This window comes from Felis catus, chromosome E3, assembly GCF_018350175.1.
Source record: "Felis catus isolate Fca126 chromosome E3, F.catus_Fca126_mat1.0, whole genome shotgun sequence".
Classification (NCBI taxonomy): Eukaryota; Metazoa; Chordata; class Mammalia; order Carnivora; family Felidae; genus Felis; species Felis catus.
In genome coordinates, this window is record NC_058383.1 from 24,258,136 (window position 1) to 24,276,672 (window position 18,537).

The 18,537-nt window shown below is 36.0% G+C and overlaps 1 protein-coding gene across 18 annotated transcripts in view; it reads right to left on the reverse strand.

Annotated features, from left to right (window-relative positions):
• The window catches only part of LOC101087463 (phospholipid-transporting ATPase ABCA3-like), a 224,156-nt gene that overhangs the window by 164,081 nt on the left and 41,538 nt on the right, over positions 1–18,537 (reverse strand). For 17 of the 18 annotated variants that reach the window (XM_045047758.1, XM_045047743.1, XM_045047748.1 and 14 more), the window contains 3 exons: positions 5,657–5,830; positions 4,784–4,962; positions 3,861–3,995 (listed from right to left, as the gene is read on the reverse strand). In XM_045047758.1, coding sequence (XP_044903693.1) covers positions 3,861–3,995; positions 4,784–4,962; positions 5,657–5,830 — 488 coding nt within the window. The remainder of the gene's footprint in view (positions 1–3,860; positions 3,996–4,783; positions 4,963–5,656; positions 5,831–18,537) is intronic. The other variant, XM_045047746.1, reaches the window with a different exon arrangement.

Below are 18,537 nucleotides of genomic sequence, written 5' to 3' on the forward strand. Positions count from 1 at the left end.
GACAAATTTTATTAAGTATAGAATGAAAATATTAAAAACTAACAACAACAAAACACAAAACTTCAGCTTGTTTTCTGTGCCCCGGCACCACAGAACAGCTGGCATGGGCTTGTGGACCCTGGGCTCACTTAGGTTGCAAGCTCACCATGAGCCAAACCTTGCTCTGGTCTGGAGGTGGAGGTGGGTAAGAATGTTCCCAGAGTTCCTCAGCCCTTTTAAACCAAGGCTTTTTTTCCCCCTATGCCCAGTGTGACTGGGGCTGGTGTGAGAGTTTCAGGATCCTGATCAGAGGGACTGAGGAGTTTATGTTCTCATCCCACCTTGGAAGACTGGACCAGAGCAGAGTCGGGATATCATAGCAAGTGGGTTGGTCATCTCAATGTGATCTTGATGTGATGTAGCTCCTCCATTGCTTAGCACAATTCTAGTGTTGTCTCTTTTATAGGTAGTTGCCTTTTTAAACCGTGTGTGTGTGTGTGTGTGTGTGTGTGTGTGTGTGTGTGTGTGTTTTCCTGTGCCCAAGGACAGAAGGATCTATTGTTGGTCTCTCAGAACTATCCTGTCCCAGTGCTGTTCACAGAGTTGAGGTGGGGGGGTTCCCTTTGTTACCATGTCTCTGTCTCTCTTGCTGTTCTCTTGCCGTTCTCCCTGCCTTAGGCTGGGAGCTGTTTAGTAGCTGTTTAGCCAACCCTCAGTACTTCTTCAGGAAGAATTGTTCTATTAATAGGTATAATTGGTGTGTTCTGTGGAGGATGGAGTTTAGAGTCTTCTTATGTTACCATCTTGAACTGGAATTCCTTTATTCAACACTGTGGGTTCAACTTCGGACCATGGTTTTCTGATCTGGATCTTCTCTTTGATTAGATGCCACTTCAATTTCAACATCATCCATCATCAGGAGAGGCTAAGATTTCTCTAAACCAGTATTTTTCTCCTTTAAGTTTCATAATCCTTTCTTCTGTTTCTCTCTCTCCTCTCACATACACTACATTTTACTTAAGGCAACAAGAAGTCAGGCAGCTCCTTCACCAACTCACCTGAAAATATTTCATTTAACCAGCTCATTAGTAACATTTTCTGTTTCCCACATTACTGTTAAGTGATGGTGTTGACAGACTTTGTATCTTAAATAACAAGTACTTCTTTCCTCCCAGTTTTCAGTTAACAGTTCCTCACTTCCATTCAGACCTTCAAAGGCAACCATCTCCAAGATCACTAGGTTTCTGCTAACAGTCTACTGTAGGCCCTTTAGGCTTCCAGTGTCCCCTCACTTCCCAATCCTAAAACTACTCCCACATTTATTGGTTTTTTGTTATGGCAGCATCCCATTTTCAGGTACCAATATCTATTTATCTATTGCTCAGTAATAAATTACCCAAACTTAGTGACTTAAAACAATATTTATTTTTCCTCACAGTTTCTGGCCTCATAAACTCGGGACCTCTGGCTCAGGGTTTGTCTTGATTTTGCATTCAAAATGTTGACAAGAGCTACAGTCATCTGAAAGGCTCACTGGGAGTGGAAGACCCACTTTAAAAGTGACTCACTCAACGGGCTGGCAAGTTTGTTCTGGTTGTTGGAGGAAGGACTCAGTTAATCCCATGTGGGCCTCTCTTCAGTCATTTAGGCGACTGAGTATACTCACAGCATGGCAGTTGACTTAGCCAGAGTAAACAACCCAAGAGACCAAAGTGAAGCCTCAATGCATTTTATGATTTAGTCTTAGAAAGCAGTCATTTCACTTCTGCAGTTCTTGACTGCTCATACAGGTCAGGCCCATCCAAAGGCATGAAAATCAGGAGATGTGTGTCACTGAGGATCATCTTTGAGGCTGTCTACTACCTTTTGTGATATAATCTATGTTATTTTCCTAGTGGCTAGAAGGAGTTGTCTTGTGGGATGGATATTCAAGGAAGAGAGAAAGAAATCCTAGCCCTGAACAGGGAGGAGTGAACCATTTCTGCAGGCGAAGGGTTCAGGAGAAAATGGGACTTGAGATTTTTGCATCCTAGATTTCCTATCCTATGTCTCCATAGTCCATTCTCTCCAAATCAATGCCTTAATCCTGGGAGAGTAGACTTTCCTAAATTAAAATTTTAACTTTTTCTAAAGCTTGCTATTCTTATGATTAAGTCTATGGCTTAGTTCTCAGCTTTTCTGCTCTTGGGTGCTGGAAATGAAAATCTCTTCATGTGCTTCCTGGAAGGCTGACTAGATTTCAGTTAGCCTCTGATGGTTAATCATAGACACCCTTTAATTTTCTGTCTCCAGTCTATCAGTTCCCCCCAAAACAGCCACCCATTCCATGGTACCTATAATTACTTCACCCATATTTTTCACATGCTTGATACATGACACCAACTAATGGATTTCTTTCCCTGGAATACATCCCAGTTCAACACCTATGGACACTGCACTGCTACCTTGTATCTCATCATCTGCTTTCTCAGTCCACTCAGGTACCAACTATCCCTAATTAAGTTCCCTGGGAAGTACACTCTAAGACAGAAGTTAGTATCCAGGAAGTTTACAAAAGATGGAAATTAGCATGGAGGGGTGTTCCTGAGATCAACATCTGAGTGAAGACAAGAAGGTTTGGGAGAGAGAATAGTTGGGCCAACTCCTCAGGAAATGCATTTGATTCTGTGTGAGGTGACTCTGTTCAGATGAGGTTATTGTTGGAGAGGGTGGCCAGTATCCACAGTGGCCATGTTTTCAGAGAGTTCAAATGAATAACTTACCCAAAGTGTTTTTCCTCCCCCACTTATTCTTTAATTACTGTATCATCACCCTATTTGTTTTCCCAATGGCATTGACTGTATGCTGTAATTACCCTGTTTGTTCACTTCTCAACCCACTTTCATTCATACTAGAATGTAAGCTCCTTGAGAGCATGGGTCTAATCTGGATTTTTCATCATTTATATCCCCAGTGTCAAGAATGAATGAATGAATGAATGAATGGAGTGATACATAGAAGGACCTTGGTTCTTCTGGGCATTTTCATGAGAATCTGAGGGAGTCACATCAGAGTGGCTTCTCAGGGAAAATCTGGTAGGAAAATTATGAAGAGAGAAATAAGGGGGGGCCAAGGTAACTACAGCTGGGGAAATTGTCACAGACCATGTGTTCCTTAGGCCAACACCCTCCAGCCGTAATCTATACTGATATCCACAAAAATGTTGGATGTGACTACATTTCCTGAGAAAACCAGGGAAAAGAGTGAGTTTTGCATTTGGGTTAATGTAACCAAAACAGAGAAAGCATATAGCATACTGGAGGCAAAGGGTACGACAAGAGTATTCTCATCTCCAAAATTAGCTGAATTAGCATGGAGGGCTTTGGGTTTCCATAGGCTGTGGGGTTAAGAGTTCAAACCAAGCTTAGGTAGACCTTTGAGAGGCAACGGAATGCCAGCCCATACAGGTTACCTGAATACTACATGCCTACAGTTGGTGCAGATAAATTAAGAGATTAAAAGCCCTCCCTTGATGAACTCCTTGACAGGGGAAAGATTACATAATAGATAAATGCAAAGTATTCGTGAACAGAAATTAATGCTTACACACTCAAATCATTCATCTCCAATAGACTCTACTTTTTAAAATGAGAGAATTTGTGGAAGATAACATATAGCTTATAGAAAACCTGACTCTATTCTGGGGGAAGGAGAAAAAGATTTGACTTTTTATTATATACTGAAAAAAAATGATTTTTTTTTATGTTTCTCAAAGATCAAAAGGATGGCTGTGATCTTTTATTAGCATGTGATCTTTTTCTTGTATTTCTAGTAATAATCATTTACAGTGAACACTAAACTAAATTTCAGTCCTATCAAGAAGAAAAAATTTGAAACAATACCTTGCACAAATGTTTGATTTGGATACCTGCCACCAAATTAGTAGGTTCTGCTTCAAAATACTTGCTTTCATTTGTCTCATAAAATTGCCTTCTTTCCTTTTTTCCCTTAGATGCTTCCCCAAACCAGTAAGAGTGCTAAAAAAAAAAAAAAAAAAAAAAAAGAGGGGAATGAATGTGACATTACTGCAATGGTATTGAAAAATGATTCATTATAAAATACTCTAGCCTGTTATCTTTTGTACTGAGATGGATTGCTGAAATTTTTTTGTGATTAAATTTTGGAGCTAATTGGTTATAATTTGCATTCCCAGGCATAAAAGCAGACTACTCTATTAAAATTATAAGTGTCCAAGAGGGACAAAAGAAAATTACTCCAAAATGAGGTCATGGCAAAAATGATTGTATCATTTTTTGTCATATCTTCTCTTAGCAGATAAGGAAAGGAATCAAGAAAAAGAATGAGCCATCATGCTATAGTTCTGACTCCAAGAGATCTGTGCTAACCAAGGATAAAAAGCAGTCCCCAGATGGGGTACTTAACTAAACTTTTTTTCTTTTTTTTTTTTTTTTTTTTTTTTTTTTTTTAACCACCTAAAGACCCATCCTATATTACTTTCTTTATGTCCGAGTTTAATCCTTTATGAAATACTTGCCTGTAAATGTGATGGATTACTCAGAGTTTGTAAAGTTTGAGGTAATAGGCCATGATCTACAGATTATTTATATTTATATATACTGGATGCTTTAAAGTGTAATAAGAAAAGGCCAGTGAATGGCTGGAGTAAGTAGAATGATTCTTTCACCTGATCTATTGGTTCAAGTATAGACAGTGCAAAATTAACTCATGGTGGCTTTTACAGAAATTACAATACATATTCATAAGGACTGTGGCCTTTCTCAGTAACACAAGCATTAGAACTCACCAGCAAGAAAAAGTTCCATGGCTTGGGCACACCATACTCCCCTGGAAAGACAGCTTCTATATACCAGGCCACAAGGCCATATAAGAAAGCATCAAATAAAAACATTCCCAGTACGTGGGCAAAGCCAAAGTTCTCCATTTTGGGTGGTGAGAAGATGTTGCTCCATTTAATTCCAATTTCTAAGAGACAACAGTTGACATTTAATTTAGGTGCCAACCGACACTAAAACAGTTATCCATCTGCATCATAATTAAAGAGTGAAGAGAAAACGTGTTAATATTTTCTAGAAATTCCTACTATAGTCACTTTCTAATACCACTAGAATTTAGGATATTTGAGAAAGTAATCATTTAAGATGTTTTCTAGTGTGCCAGGAACAATCAGTTATGAGTGAAACCAAAACAAAATACATATACTAAAAACTCAGGAATATAAGCTTTAAGAAAAATAAGGAAGCCCCTATGGGTTAAGACACTGACTCCTTTCTCTCAATCCCTCCTCATGCTAAATGTTCACTGGAAAATATAATTTTGGAAAACATAATCATTGAAAAGCAGAAATAAATGCTATCTACAGAAGAGAAGACTAGAAGAATTTTTGCATAGATATTGCACTGATGAAAAAAGGAAGACTGAAAGGCACTAAAAGCAGACCTGTGCTGCTTCCTCTCCTAACATCAAAGAGCAGCCAGGAACTCCAAATGGAGTAGCAGACTTGAATAAATTTATGCAGAGAATGTGGAGGAACTCATGTGCTACAGGTGGTGGTATGAAGTAATATCATTTTTTGAAGGACAGTTTAACAATATTAATCAACTTTAAAACTGTGAATATCTTATGAGAATACGGCCAAATTTACAAGGTAAATACTCACTCTCCATTTCTGCCTTGACTAGGAATTTAGTTCCCAGCCCCATTGCGATATTTGAGCTGAGACAGGAAGCCAGCTTCTGGGTGAATGTCATTTCTGCAAAGTTTATAGAGACAGTAACAACTGGAAAGTAGGTAACGAGATAAATGAAACCTCCAACAGAAACAGCAAAATGTACTAGAAATAAAAAGGAAATTATAAGGTCAATTTAAGCAATATGCAAAAGCCTCAACTACAAATATTTTGTAGGATGTATGTAATAAAATAAGCACATTGAGAATAAAATTTTTTTGTTCACCATTGCTTCCTCAGCACATTATATAATACTTGGCACTTCCTAAGTGCTCAAAAGTATTTTTTGAATGAATAAAAGTCTGAAATTAAACATTTTAGTAACTGATTTTTCTGGAATTTGTCATTCTATATGTAGTACTATAAATATTATAGCTCTTAATAGAAATTTTACATATTTATTATCACTCAGCATAAAAAAATTATAAATGTAAATACTGTTATTATGGTATCAGAAAATATCTAGATTCTATTTCCAGATACTATGAGATTCAGTCTATGTCATAATACTGGGGGAAAAGAAGTATACTTGAATAAACAGAAATACAAAGTTGGTCTTAAAAAGCCAGATATGGTTTAGAATATGAAGAGTTCCAAAAATGTGACTCTGATAAAACACCAAAAAGAAAATCCCTGTTAAGAAACCAATTAACATCATTGGGAAGCAAAATTTAGCATCTAAATAAAAATTGGATATTATGAAATACAACATATTATCCCACTATTAGGAATGATTCTTGCTTTTCTTCTTTACCTCACTCTACATACCATATTCACCAACTAGAACAATTATGTTTTATGTACTCATCTTTATGTACATGTCTTATGTACATGTACATCTTATGTACATGTCTGTTATTTTCTAAAATTAAAATTATACAGAGAATGAGAGGGGACAAATAAGGGATAATAAAGGCAATATATCAGATGCACCTGATAAAAAAGAATCAAAGTATATACGGCAAAAAGTAACAGATCCTAGAATAAATATGCAAATTTACAACCATAGTAGAAATGTTAACCATCTTTCTCCAGATTAACAAACTTGGCCTAAATGAAAATACATGCCAACTACCCCAAACAACCTCATTATATATATTTTTTCAAACAGACTTGGAATATTAATTAAAAAAAAAACCAGACATTAACTAGGTCATAAAATAAATCCTAACAAATTTTAAAGGATTTAAATTAAGTTGGGAATCAATAACCAGAAGATGACTAAAAAATCCAGTATGTTGAGAAATTAAGACACACATCTTTGAATAATTCTCAATTAAAGAAGGAAATTACAAGGAAAATTATAAAACATTTTAAAGTAATAGCTCAGGGGTGCCTGGGTGGCTCAGTTGGTTAAGCCTCCGACTGCAGCTCAGGTCATAATCTTGTGAGTTCAAGTTCCATATCAGGCTCTGTGGTGACAGCTCAGAGCCTGGAGCCTGCTTGGGATTCTGTGTCTCCCTCTCCCTTCCTCTCCCCTGCTCATTTTCTCTCTCTAAAAAAATAAACACTAAAAAAATATTAAAAAAATAAAGTTAACAACCAAAACAAGCTTACTTATCAAAATTTGTGATATGCAAACCAGTACTAAGAGGGAAATGACTAGCCTTAAATTCATTTATTGAAAGAAATAAGACAAATATTCACTACCAAAAGCTTTAAAAAATTGCAATAAACACAAAGTTTATGGAACGTAAGGGTAAAGATAAAAGCAGAAATTAGAACAAAACTATAGGTAAGACAACCAACAAAGCCAAAAGCTGAATCTCTGTAGAGACTAATAATGCTAATAAACCTGTTATGAAACTGATCAAGAAAAAAGACAGAAGGCACAAATTACCAGTACAAAGAGTAAAAAAGGATATATCATGACAGATACTTACAGACATTAAAAACAGAAGAAACACATATTAAATTAATGACATTGCACCAATAAATTTCAAAACTAAAAGTATAAATTAAAGAAAACAGAACTTACCAAAATTGAAAGAACTAGAAAACCTGAATGTCCTACAGTCATTAAAGAAATTGAATCAATAATTAAAATCCTTCTCAGTGCTTTTTCAGCAACTTCTAGCAGATATTCAAAGAGGAAATGATTAGGACACTGCACTGAAATTTCCAGAGAGATAGAGATACAGAAAAAGAGGATATCCTTCCTAAGTACTTTTATCAAACTACCATAACTTGATATCAAAATCAAACAAAGGCAGTACAAAAAAGGAAATTATAGAGAAATTTCACTACTGAACATATAGGTAAAAATCTTAAACTAAATATTAGCAAAATGAATCCAGCCTGTATACAAAGGAAAACATATCTTGACAAATTTATTCTAAGAATATGAGATTGGTATGGGTATTGAGGAGGGCACCTTTTGGGATGAGCACTGGGTGTTGTATGGAAACCAATTTGACAATAAATTTCATATATTGAAAAAAAAGAATATGAGATTGGTATAGCATTTAAAAATCAGCTTATATAATGCACATTAAGAAGAAATATATTTTTACCATCTAAATAAATGCAAATTAAAATGTTAAATAAAGCTCAATATCCTTAGCTCAGATAAAATTCTTAAACAGTAAATGAACAGAATCTTTTTAACCTGATAATTATATATCTATATACTTTAAAAGCTTCCAGTCACCTTATACCCTAAAAACTTGTTGTGGACCCCAATTTTAAAGTAGATGTGTGTGTGTGTGTGGGGGGGGTTCCCCATACCATCAAGCAAGTCTCCAGGACATTAGCTGGGTGTCACTCAATTTTGACACTATTTATCCCAAGATAGCATCAGATTCCATAGTTTAAGGATTCAGTCCTACAGGGCCATTCCCCCTACCCTGACTTCAGATGCCAGTCACAAGCCCAGATTATTACCTTTGCTTCTGCTGACTGATTATAGATCAGAGGCTCCAAGGACCACTTCCTTAGGCTCAATTAATCTGCTAGAGCAGCTCACACAACTCAGAGAAACATGTTACTTACCAGACCATTAGTTTATTTCAAAACAATAGAACACAGGAACTGCCAGATGGAAAGATGCATAAGATAAGGCATAGCACAAAGGCATGGTGCTTCCTTGTCCTCTCCCATTCCACCACTCTCCCCAAATATTCAGATGTTCACCAAACTGGAAGCAATCCTAATCCATCCTTTTGGATTTTTATGGAGGCTTCACACATTAAATAGGCACAATTGATTAAATCATCAGTTATCAATGGATGACTGATTCAACCTCCAGGCCTTCTCCTGGATGCTGGAGGTCAAGGGAGTGAGACTGAGAGTTCCAATCTTCTAATCACATGGTTGGCTCCTGCGGCAACCATCCCCCATCCTTAGGTGCTTTCCAAAAGCCACCTCAATACGTAACAAAAGACACCTCTGCTGTTCTCAACACTTCAAAAATTTCAAAGATTTTAAAATCTATGTGCCAGAAAAGGGGACCAAGACCATATATATATATATATATGGTAAACTGTTAAAATGTTTCTTTTAGGCAGAGAACTCCAAAACTGTATTCTACTAAACAACGAGTAAACTGACAAATATAAGCTTGATTGGTTCAAGCTGTCAGAATCAGCTGATTTTTTGGAGGTCTGGAATGTTATTTTTAACACTTATAAGCACCAGGGAAATGCTTAAATAAAGAAAAAAAGCTGACAACTTTCAGTAAAACAACATTATGGTGTTCTTTTCTTAACTGCCTACCATAACTGACTCCCCAGCTCAGTGCCAACCGTGGGGATGGTGTCTACCTTCCTGATATGGCTTGCTGTTACCAGAGGGTGCAATACAGACTTGACTCTTAAAGAACTGTGCTTGACTCTTCTGATCTGCCTGATGGCTCCTTGAGGGATTCCGGAGAAGTGGCTCAAGGACTTCACATTGTTTCACACCCCTCTGAACTTTCTCAAAGCAGAGTCAGCCTCCCAATCAGTGTTTGTTGAAAGCATTTAAAGGCAAACACACTTCCCACAGTTGACTGCTGCAAAGGATAACAATGAGAAAAGTAGCAGACACAACAAAAAGCCTGGGGAAAAAAAGGTGTGAAGAAGAAACACAAGGAAGAATAAGGGCATTAAAAAACTTCCACATATAGTGGAGAATCTAGAAGGCCACTCACATGCTCAGGGTTGGACAATGTTCAAAACTGACCTGAGAAGACCCTACTCTTTAACCTTGAGCTGACCTTTAGGCTCTGCAAAAGTGAGAAGTGAAGACTAATGCTAAACATTGAAAGAGTGCCCAACAGAGAGCCAATCAGAGAGTATACTTTTTTTTTGTGCTCTAGTTAAGGAAATCTGTCAAATTGCTGGCTGACTACTAAACCAACAGAGCACAGACTTCAGTGATTACATATCAAAATAATACAGTCTTTGTAAAAATAGTTTAGAAAACTCACTAAGTTAATAACTACAATCCACACAACCAACAATAAACCATGAAGTTGGGGGAGACATTTCTAGAATTACCACATTACATTATTAATCAAAGACTTTAAATAGAGTGCCCTAAATATGCACAGATACCTAAAGAAGACTATTAACAAAGAGCTAAAGGAAATAACAAGAATCATATCCCATGAACCAGAAAATATCAATAAAGAGATTTAAATTATAAAAAGACATCAAACAGAAATTTGGGGGCTTAAACAGAAAACTGAAATGAAAATTTGATTAGAGGGGTTCAACAGTATATATGAGTAGGCAGAAGAAAAAAAATCAGCAAACTGAAGATAAGACAACTGATATTATGTGATCTGAAAGGCAGAAAAAGAATAAGGAAAGATTAATTGAGCCTAAGAGACCTGTGGGACACCATGAAGGGTACCAGAAAGTGCATAATTGTGGAGTCATAGAAATTAAAGAGGGAGAGAAAGGGTCAGAGAAATTATATGAAGGAATAATGGCTGAAAAATTCCCAAATTTGATGAAAGACATAAATGTACAAATCCAAAAAGCTACACAAACTCCAAGTGGAATAAAATCAAAGGAATCAGCACTAAGACACACAAAAATGAGGAAAGTCAAAGACAAAAAAAAAAAAAAAAATCTTGAAAGCAGCAAGAGAGAACTGTTTCATAATGTACCAGATTAAAAACCAATTTGCCAGAAAGCTGCAGGCCAGAAGGAGGTAGAGTGACATTTTTAAAGCATTAAAAGTAAAAATAAACTAAACTGTTAAGCAAGAATTCTGCACACACCAAAACTATCATTCAAGAATGAAGTAGACATTAAGAAATTTCCAAATCAGGGCACCTGAGTGGCTAGTCGGTTAAGCTTCTGTCTTAGGCTCAGGTTATGATCTTATGGTTTGTGGGTTTGAGCCCCGCATTAGGCTCCGTGCTGATAGCTCATACCCTGGAGCCTGCTTTGGTTTCTGTGTCTCCCTCTCTCTCTGCTCCTCCCCACTCATGCTCTGTCTCTCTCTCAAAAAAAATGAATAAACATTAAAAAAAAAAGAAATTTCCAAATCAACAAAAATTGATGGAGTTTGTTGCTTGTACATGTGCCACACAAGGATGAACAATCTGAATGAAAGGATACTGGATAGTCACTCAAAGCCATATAGAGAAATAGAAAACTCCAGTGAAGGTAACTGCATCGATAAATATGAAAATCAGAATTATGGTATTTTCTGGTTTATAACACCTCTTTTTTTTCCTATATGACTTAAATAAATTCATGTAAATAACTGTAAAGATGTGTTAATAGGTATATAAATATGAAGATGCAGTTTGTGAAAATACTAACATAAAAGGTAGATGGAGACTGACAGGAGCAGAGCTTTTAATACTATTAAACCTAAATTAGTATTAATTATAATTAAGTTGTTTAAAGTGTTCATTGTATTCTCCAAATTATTCCTTAAGAAAATAACTAGAAAATACATACAAAAAAATGATAAGGGAATCAAAATGGAGAATATAAGGAACAAAAAAAGGTATGATATATAAAATACAAATACCAAAATGGCAGATATAAGTCCTCCATTATCAGTAATTATTTTCAATATAAATGGATTAAACTCCAATTAAAAAGTGAAGGTAATAGAAGGGATTTTTTAAAAATGATCCAGGGGTTAAGAGACTGTTAAAAACTGAGAACAAACTGAGGGTTGATGGGGGGTGGGAGGGAGGAGAGGGAGGGTGATGGGTATTGAGGAGGGCACCTTTTGGGATGAGCACTGGGTGTTGTATGGAAACCAATTTGACAATAAATTTCATATATAAAATAAAAAAATAAAATAAAATAAAAATGATCCAGGGGTGCCTGTGTGGCTTAGTCGTTAAGTGTCTGACTTCCGGCTCAGGTCATGATCTCACAGTTCCCGAGTTCAAGCCCCACCTTGGACTCTGTGCTGACAGCTCAGAGCCTAGAGCCTGCTTCAGATTCTGTGTCTCCTTGTCTCTCTGCCCCTATTCGGGTCATGCTCTGTCTCTGTCTCTCTCTCTCTCTCTCTCTCAAAAATAAATAAAACATAAAAAAAATTTTAAGATCCAAAGATACAATTTTGTTAAAGGGAAAGAATGGAATAAGATATTTCATGTAAATAGTAACCAAAAGAGAGCTACAGTAACTCAACTAATATAGGATAAAATAGGCTTTAAGTAAAAAATTGTTACAAGACACAATCAGGGATATCATACACTTATGGAAGTGTCAATCAATCAAAAAGATGTAATAATTAAAAACATATTCATCTAACAAGAGAATTCCAAGAACCAAAAAAAGACAACTGAAGGGAGAAATAGAAAGCTCTCTAATAATGCTTAACAACCTCAATACCCAGCTTTCAGTGATGGAGAGAACAACTAGACAGATGATCAGGAGAGGACTTAAACAACACAGTAAACTAACTTTACCTAAAAGACATACATAATACTCCATCCAAAAAGAGCAGAATATATATTATTCATTTTTAAAGAATGTTTATTTATTTTGAGACAGAGCGAGTGTGTGAGTGGGGGAGGGGCAGAGAGAGAGAGAGAGAGAGAGAGAGAGAGAGAGAGAGAATCCCAAGCAGGCTCCATGCTGTCAGTGCAGAGTCCCATAGGGGGCTTGACCTCATGAACCATGAGATCATGACCTGAGCCAAAATCAAGTCAGATGCTTAATAGGCTGAGTCAACCAAGCACCTCAGAATATATATTCTTAAGTGCACATGGAACATTCTCTAGGAAAGACTATATGTTAGACCACAAAACAAGTCTCAATAAATCTTTTAAAAAGGTTTAAATCACACAAACGATATTTTAGGACTGCAATGGAATGAAGCAAGAAATCAGGTGGAAAGTTACAAATGTGTGCAAATAAAACCAAAAAATGTGTGAAAATTATAGAAAAAAAATCTCTTAAACAACCAATGTGTCAAAGAAGAAATTCAAGGAAAATTAGAAAATATTTAAGGATAAATGAAACAAAAATACAACATACCAAAACATAGGAGATACAACGAAAGCAGTGCTGTGGAAAATTTATAGCTGTAAAGACCTACATTAAAAAAGAAGAAATATCTCAAATCATAACCTAACTTTCCACCTTAAGGAAAAGGAGAAAGAAGAACAAGCTAAACCTAAAGCTAGCAGAAAAAAGGAAATAATAATGATTAAAGTAGAGACAAATAAAATAGAGAATAGGAAAACAATGAGCCAATTAAGAAAAACAGAAGTTTTTTTTCTTTGAAAAGGTCAACAAAATTAATAAACTTTTACATATACCTCCTAAAAAAGAGAATTACTAAAATCAGAAAGATGTGCACTTTCACACCAACTTGAAAGTAATACAAATAAGAAATATTAATAATAACTGCATAGCAACAAACTACACAACCTTGATGCAATGGGCGAAATCTTTGAAATGCAGATCCTGCCAATACTGACTCAAGAAGATATAGAAAATCTGAATAGACCTATAACAAGCAAAGATATTAAATTACTATAAAAAACTTTCCAATTGAAAAAACAAAGTACTATATGGCTTCACTGGTGAATTATATGAAAACTTAGATAATAATTAACACCAATCCCCCTCAAACTTACCAAAATAAATAGAGAAAGGAATGCTTCATAACTCACTCTGTGAGGAAAGCATAACCTCAGTAACAAAGTCAGAGAGAGACATCACAAGAAAATAAAATGTGAATAACAGATGCAAAAGTCATCAACAAAATCTAGTAAACTGAATACAGCAACATTTTTTTAAGGTATATATTTTAATTCCAGTATGGTTAACAGACAGGGTTACATTAGTTTCAGGTTTACAATGCATTGATTCAACAATTTTATACATTACTCAGTGCACCTCCCCTCTGGTGACCATCAGTTAGTTCTCTATAGTAAAGAGTCTGTTTCTGTCTCTGTCTCTGTCTCTGTCTCTCTCTGTCTCTCTTCCTTCCCCCCCTCCCTCATTTTTTGTACTTTATTTCCTAAATTCCACACGAGTGAAATCATATGGTATTTGTCTTTCTCTGACTGACTTATTTTGCTTAGCAAAATACTCTCTAGCTCCATCCATGTTGTTGCAAGTGGCCAAATTCTTTTTCATGGCCAAATTATATTCCATTGTATATATATATGCCACATCTTTATCCATTCATCTATTGAAGGACACTTGGGCTGACTTCATAATTTAGCTATTGTAAATAATGCTACAATGAACACAGGGGTGCATGTGTCCCTGTGAATTCATGTTTTTGTATTTTTGGGGTAAATACTTAGCAATGGAATTACTGGATCTTATGGTAGTTCCATTTTTAATTTTTTGAGGAACCTCCATACCATTTCCCACAGTAACTCCACCAGTTTTCATTCTTACCAATAGTACACGAGGATTCTTTTTTCTCCACATCCTTATCAACACTTGTTATTCTTTGTGTTTTTGATTTTAGCCATTCTGACAGGTATGAGATGACATCTCATTGTAGTTTTGATTTGTATTTCCCTGATGATCAATGATGATGACCATCTTTTCATGTGTCTGTTGGCCATCTGGATGTCCTCTTTGTAAACATGTCTATTCATGTCTTCTGCCCATTTTTAATTGAATCATTAGTTTTTGGGGTGTTGAGTTTTTTAAGTTCTTTATATATTTGGGATACTAACCCTTTAACAGATATGTCATATGCAAATATCTTCTCCCATTCCAGGGGGTGCCTTTTAGTTCTGTTGATTGTTTCCTTTTCTGTGCAGAAGCTTTTTATTTTGATGTAGTCCCAGTAGTTAAATATCTTTGCTTTTATTTCCCTTGCCTCAACAGACATATCTAGAAAAATGTTGCTATGGTCAATGTCAAAGAAATTATTGCTCATGCTCTCCTCTAGGATTTTTATGGTTCCAGGTCTCACATTTAGGTATTTAATCCATTTTGAGTTTATTTTTGTGTAGTATAAGAAAGTGGTACAGTTTCTTTTGCATGTAGCTGTCCAGCTTTCCCAGCACCATTTGTTGGAAGATACTTTTTCCCATCAGATATTCTTTCCTCCTTTGTCAAATATTAACTTACCATATAATGGTGGATTTATTTCTGAGTTTTCTATTCTGTTCTATGGATCTATGTGTCTATTTTTGTGCCAGTACCATATTGTTTTATTACAGTTTTGTAATATACTTCAAGTCTGGAACTGTGATACCTCCAGTTTTGCTTTTCTTTTACAAGACTGCTTTGGCTAATCATAGTCTGTTATGTTTCCATACAAATTTTAGGATTGTTTGTTCTAGTTCTGTGAAAAATGCTGTTGGTATATTGACTGGAATTGCATTAAATCTGTAGATTGCTTTGGGTAGTATAAATATTTTAACAATATTTGTTCTTCCAATCCAAGAACATGGAATGTTTTTCCATTTCTTTGTATCATGTTCAATTTTTTTCATCAATGTTTTATAGTTTTCAGGATACAGGTCCTTCACCTCTGTGGTTAAGTTCATTCCTAGGTATTTTATTTTTGGTGCAATTGCAAATGGGATTATTTTCTTAATTTCTCTTTCTGCTGCTTTATTAGTGTATATAAATGCAATAGATTTCTGTACATTGATTTTATATCCTGAGACTTTACTGAATTCATTTATCAGTTATAGTAGTTTGGTGGAGTCCTTATGGTTTTCTAAATATAGTACCATGTCATCTGCAAAGAGTGGAAGTTTTCCTTCTTCCTTACCAATATAGTTGCATTCTATTTCTTTTTATTGTCTGATTACTATGGCTAGGACTTCCAGTACAATGTTGAATAGAAGTGCAGAGATTGGACATCCTTGTCTTTTTCCTGATCTTAAAGGGGAAAGCTTTCAATTTTCCTCCAGTGAGTATGATGTTGTGTGTTTTTCATCTAAGGCCTTATTATGTCAAGGTATGTTCCCTCCAGACCTACTTTATTGAGAATTTTTACTATGAATGGATGTTGTACTTTGTCAAATGTACAGCAGCAAATTAAAAGGATTCTACACCATGACTAAGTAGGATTTGTCCCAGGAATGCAAAGATAGTTCAACAGAGAAAAATCAGTCCATGGAAACACACTACATTAATAGAAAGGAGGAAAAAAACCCATATAATCATCTTAATTTGTGCAGATAACAGATTTGACAAAACTCAACATCATTTCACGAAAAAACCCTCAAAAATTAGGAAAAGAAGGAAACTTCAACATGATAAACGAGATTATGAAAAATCCACAGCTAAGATCACACTTAATGGTTTAAGAATGAAATTTTTCCCTCAAGACTAGGAAGAAGGTAAGTGTTTCTGTTTTCACCGTATCTTTCTTTTTTTGTTTTTGTTTTTCAATTTAAATTTTAATTAGCGGGGCGCCTGGGTGGCGCAGTCAGTTAAGCGTCCGACTTCAGCCAGGTCACGATCTCGCAGTCCGTGAGTTCGAGCCCCGCGTCAGGCTCTGGGCTGATGGCTCGGAGCCTGGAGCCTGTTTCCGATTCTGTGTCTCCCTCTCTCTCTGCCCCTCCCCCGTTCATGCTCTGTCTCTCTCTGTACCCCTCCCCCCCCCAAAATTTTTTAATTAGCTAGGATACAGTGTAATATTGGTTTCAGGGGTAGAATCTAGTGATTCATCACTTACATACAACACCCAGTGCTCATCAGAACAAGTGCCCTCCTTAATACCCATCACTCATCTAGCCCATTGCCCACCCACATCCCTCCCATCAACCTTCAGTTTGTTCTTTATCATTAAGAGTCTCTTGTGGTTTTTTCCCCTTTATTCTCTCCCTGCCTTCCCATATGTTCATCTGTTTTGTTTCTTAAGTTCCACATATGAGTGTTTTCACCATTTCTATTCACATAGCACTAGAAGTCCTAGCCACAGCAATTAGGCAAGAAAAAAAATTAAAGACATCCAAATTGGAGGGGAAGAAGTAAGCTTATTTCTATTTTTTCTATTTGCAGATGACATGATTTTATATGCAGAAAGCCCTAAAGAATCTACAAAAAAATCTATTAAAACTAATGAACATATTCAGCAACAATGGAGGATACAAGTTCAATACACAAAAATCAGCTGAATTAAAACATTTTTTTAATGTTTTATATTTGAGAGAGAGAGAGAGAGAGAGAGAGAGAGAGAGAGAGAGAGAGAGAGAGAATGCAAGCAGAGGAGAGACAGAATCTGAAGCAGGCTCCAGGCTCTGAGCTGTCAGCACAGAGCCCGACACAGGTCTCAAACTCAGGAGCAGTGAGATCATAACCTAAGCCAAAGTTGGATGTGTAACTGACTAAGCCACCCAGGCACCCCCCAGCTGAATTTTTAGACACCATCAATGAACAATCTGAAAATAAAATTAAAAAGGAATTCCATTTGTAATAGCAGAAAAAAATAAAATAGTTAGGAATAAATTAAACCAAGGGGTTGCAGAAGTGTACACTGAAAACAATAAAATATTCCTCAATTAAATTAAAGACTACCTAAATACATGGAAAGAAATGTCTTCATGAATTACAAGACAATATAGTTAAGATAAAAATACTCCCCAAAGTGATTTACAGATTATGATCTTTTAAAAAAAATCCCATTTGCCTTTTTTTTTTTTAATTTTTTTTTTTTTAACGTTTATTTATTTTTGGGACAGAGAGAGACAGAGCATGAACGGGGGAGGGGCAGAGAGAGAGGGAGACACAGAATAGGAAACAGGCTCCAGGCTCTGAGCCATCAGCCCAGAGCCTGACGCGGGGCTCGAACTCACGGACCGCAAGATCGTGACCTGGCTGAAGTCGGACGCTTAACCGACTGCGCCACCCAGGCGCCCCGCCTTTTTTTTTTTTTTTGCAGAAATAGAAAAGCCAAACCTAAAACTCATGTTGAATTGCACAGAACCCTAAACAGGCAAAAACAAAAACAAAAACAAAAACAAAATTGAAGGCTCACATTTCCCATTTTCAACACTTACTACAAAACCATAGTAATCTCAAAAGTGTGTTACTGATCTAAGGATAGATATAAACCCAGTGGAATACATCTGAGAATATGGAAATAAAGGACTTATATCATATGTCATATATACACATGATTCTTGACAATGGTGACAAGAGCATCAATAAGGGAAAGAAGAGTCCCTTCAATAAATGGTCTTTTGACAAATAGATAATCTAAATGCAAAAGGTATGAACTTCGACCTGGATTTCATACCATATATCCACTAAATGTGGATCCACTCATATCCACTAAAAGTGGATAAGAGGCATTAATATAACAGCTAAAACTATGAAATTCTCAGAAGAAAATGTACAGGTAAATCTTTATGACCCTAGGTTTAGCAAATGGGTTCTTTGACACACACAAGAGAAAAAGAGGTAAAGTGGATT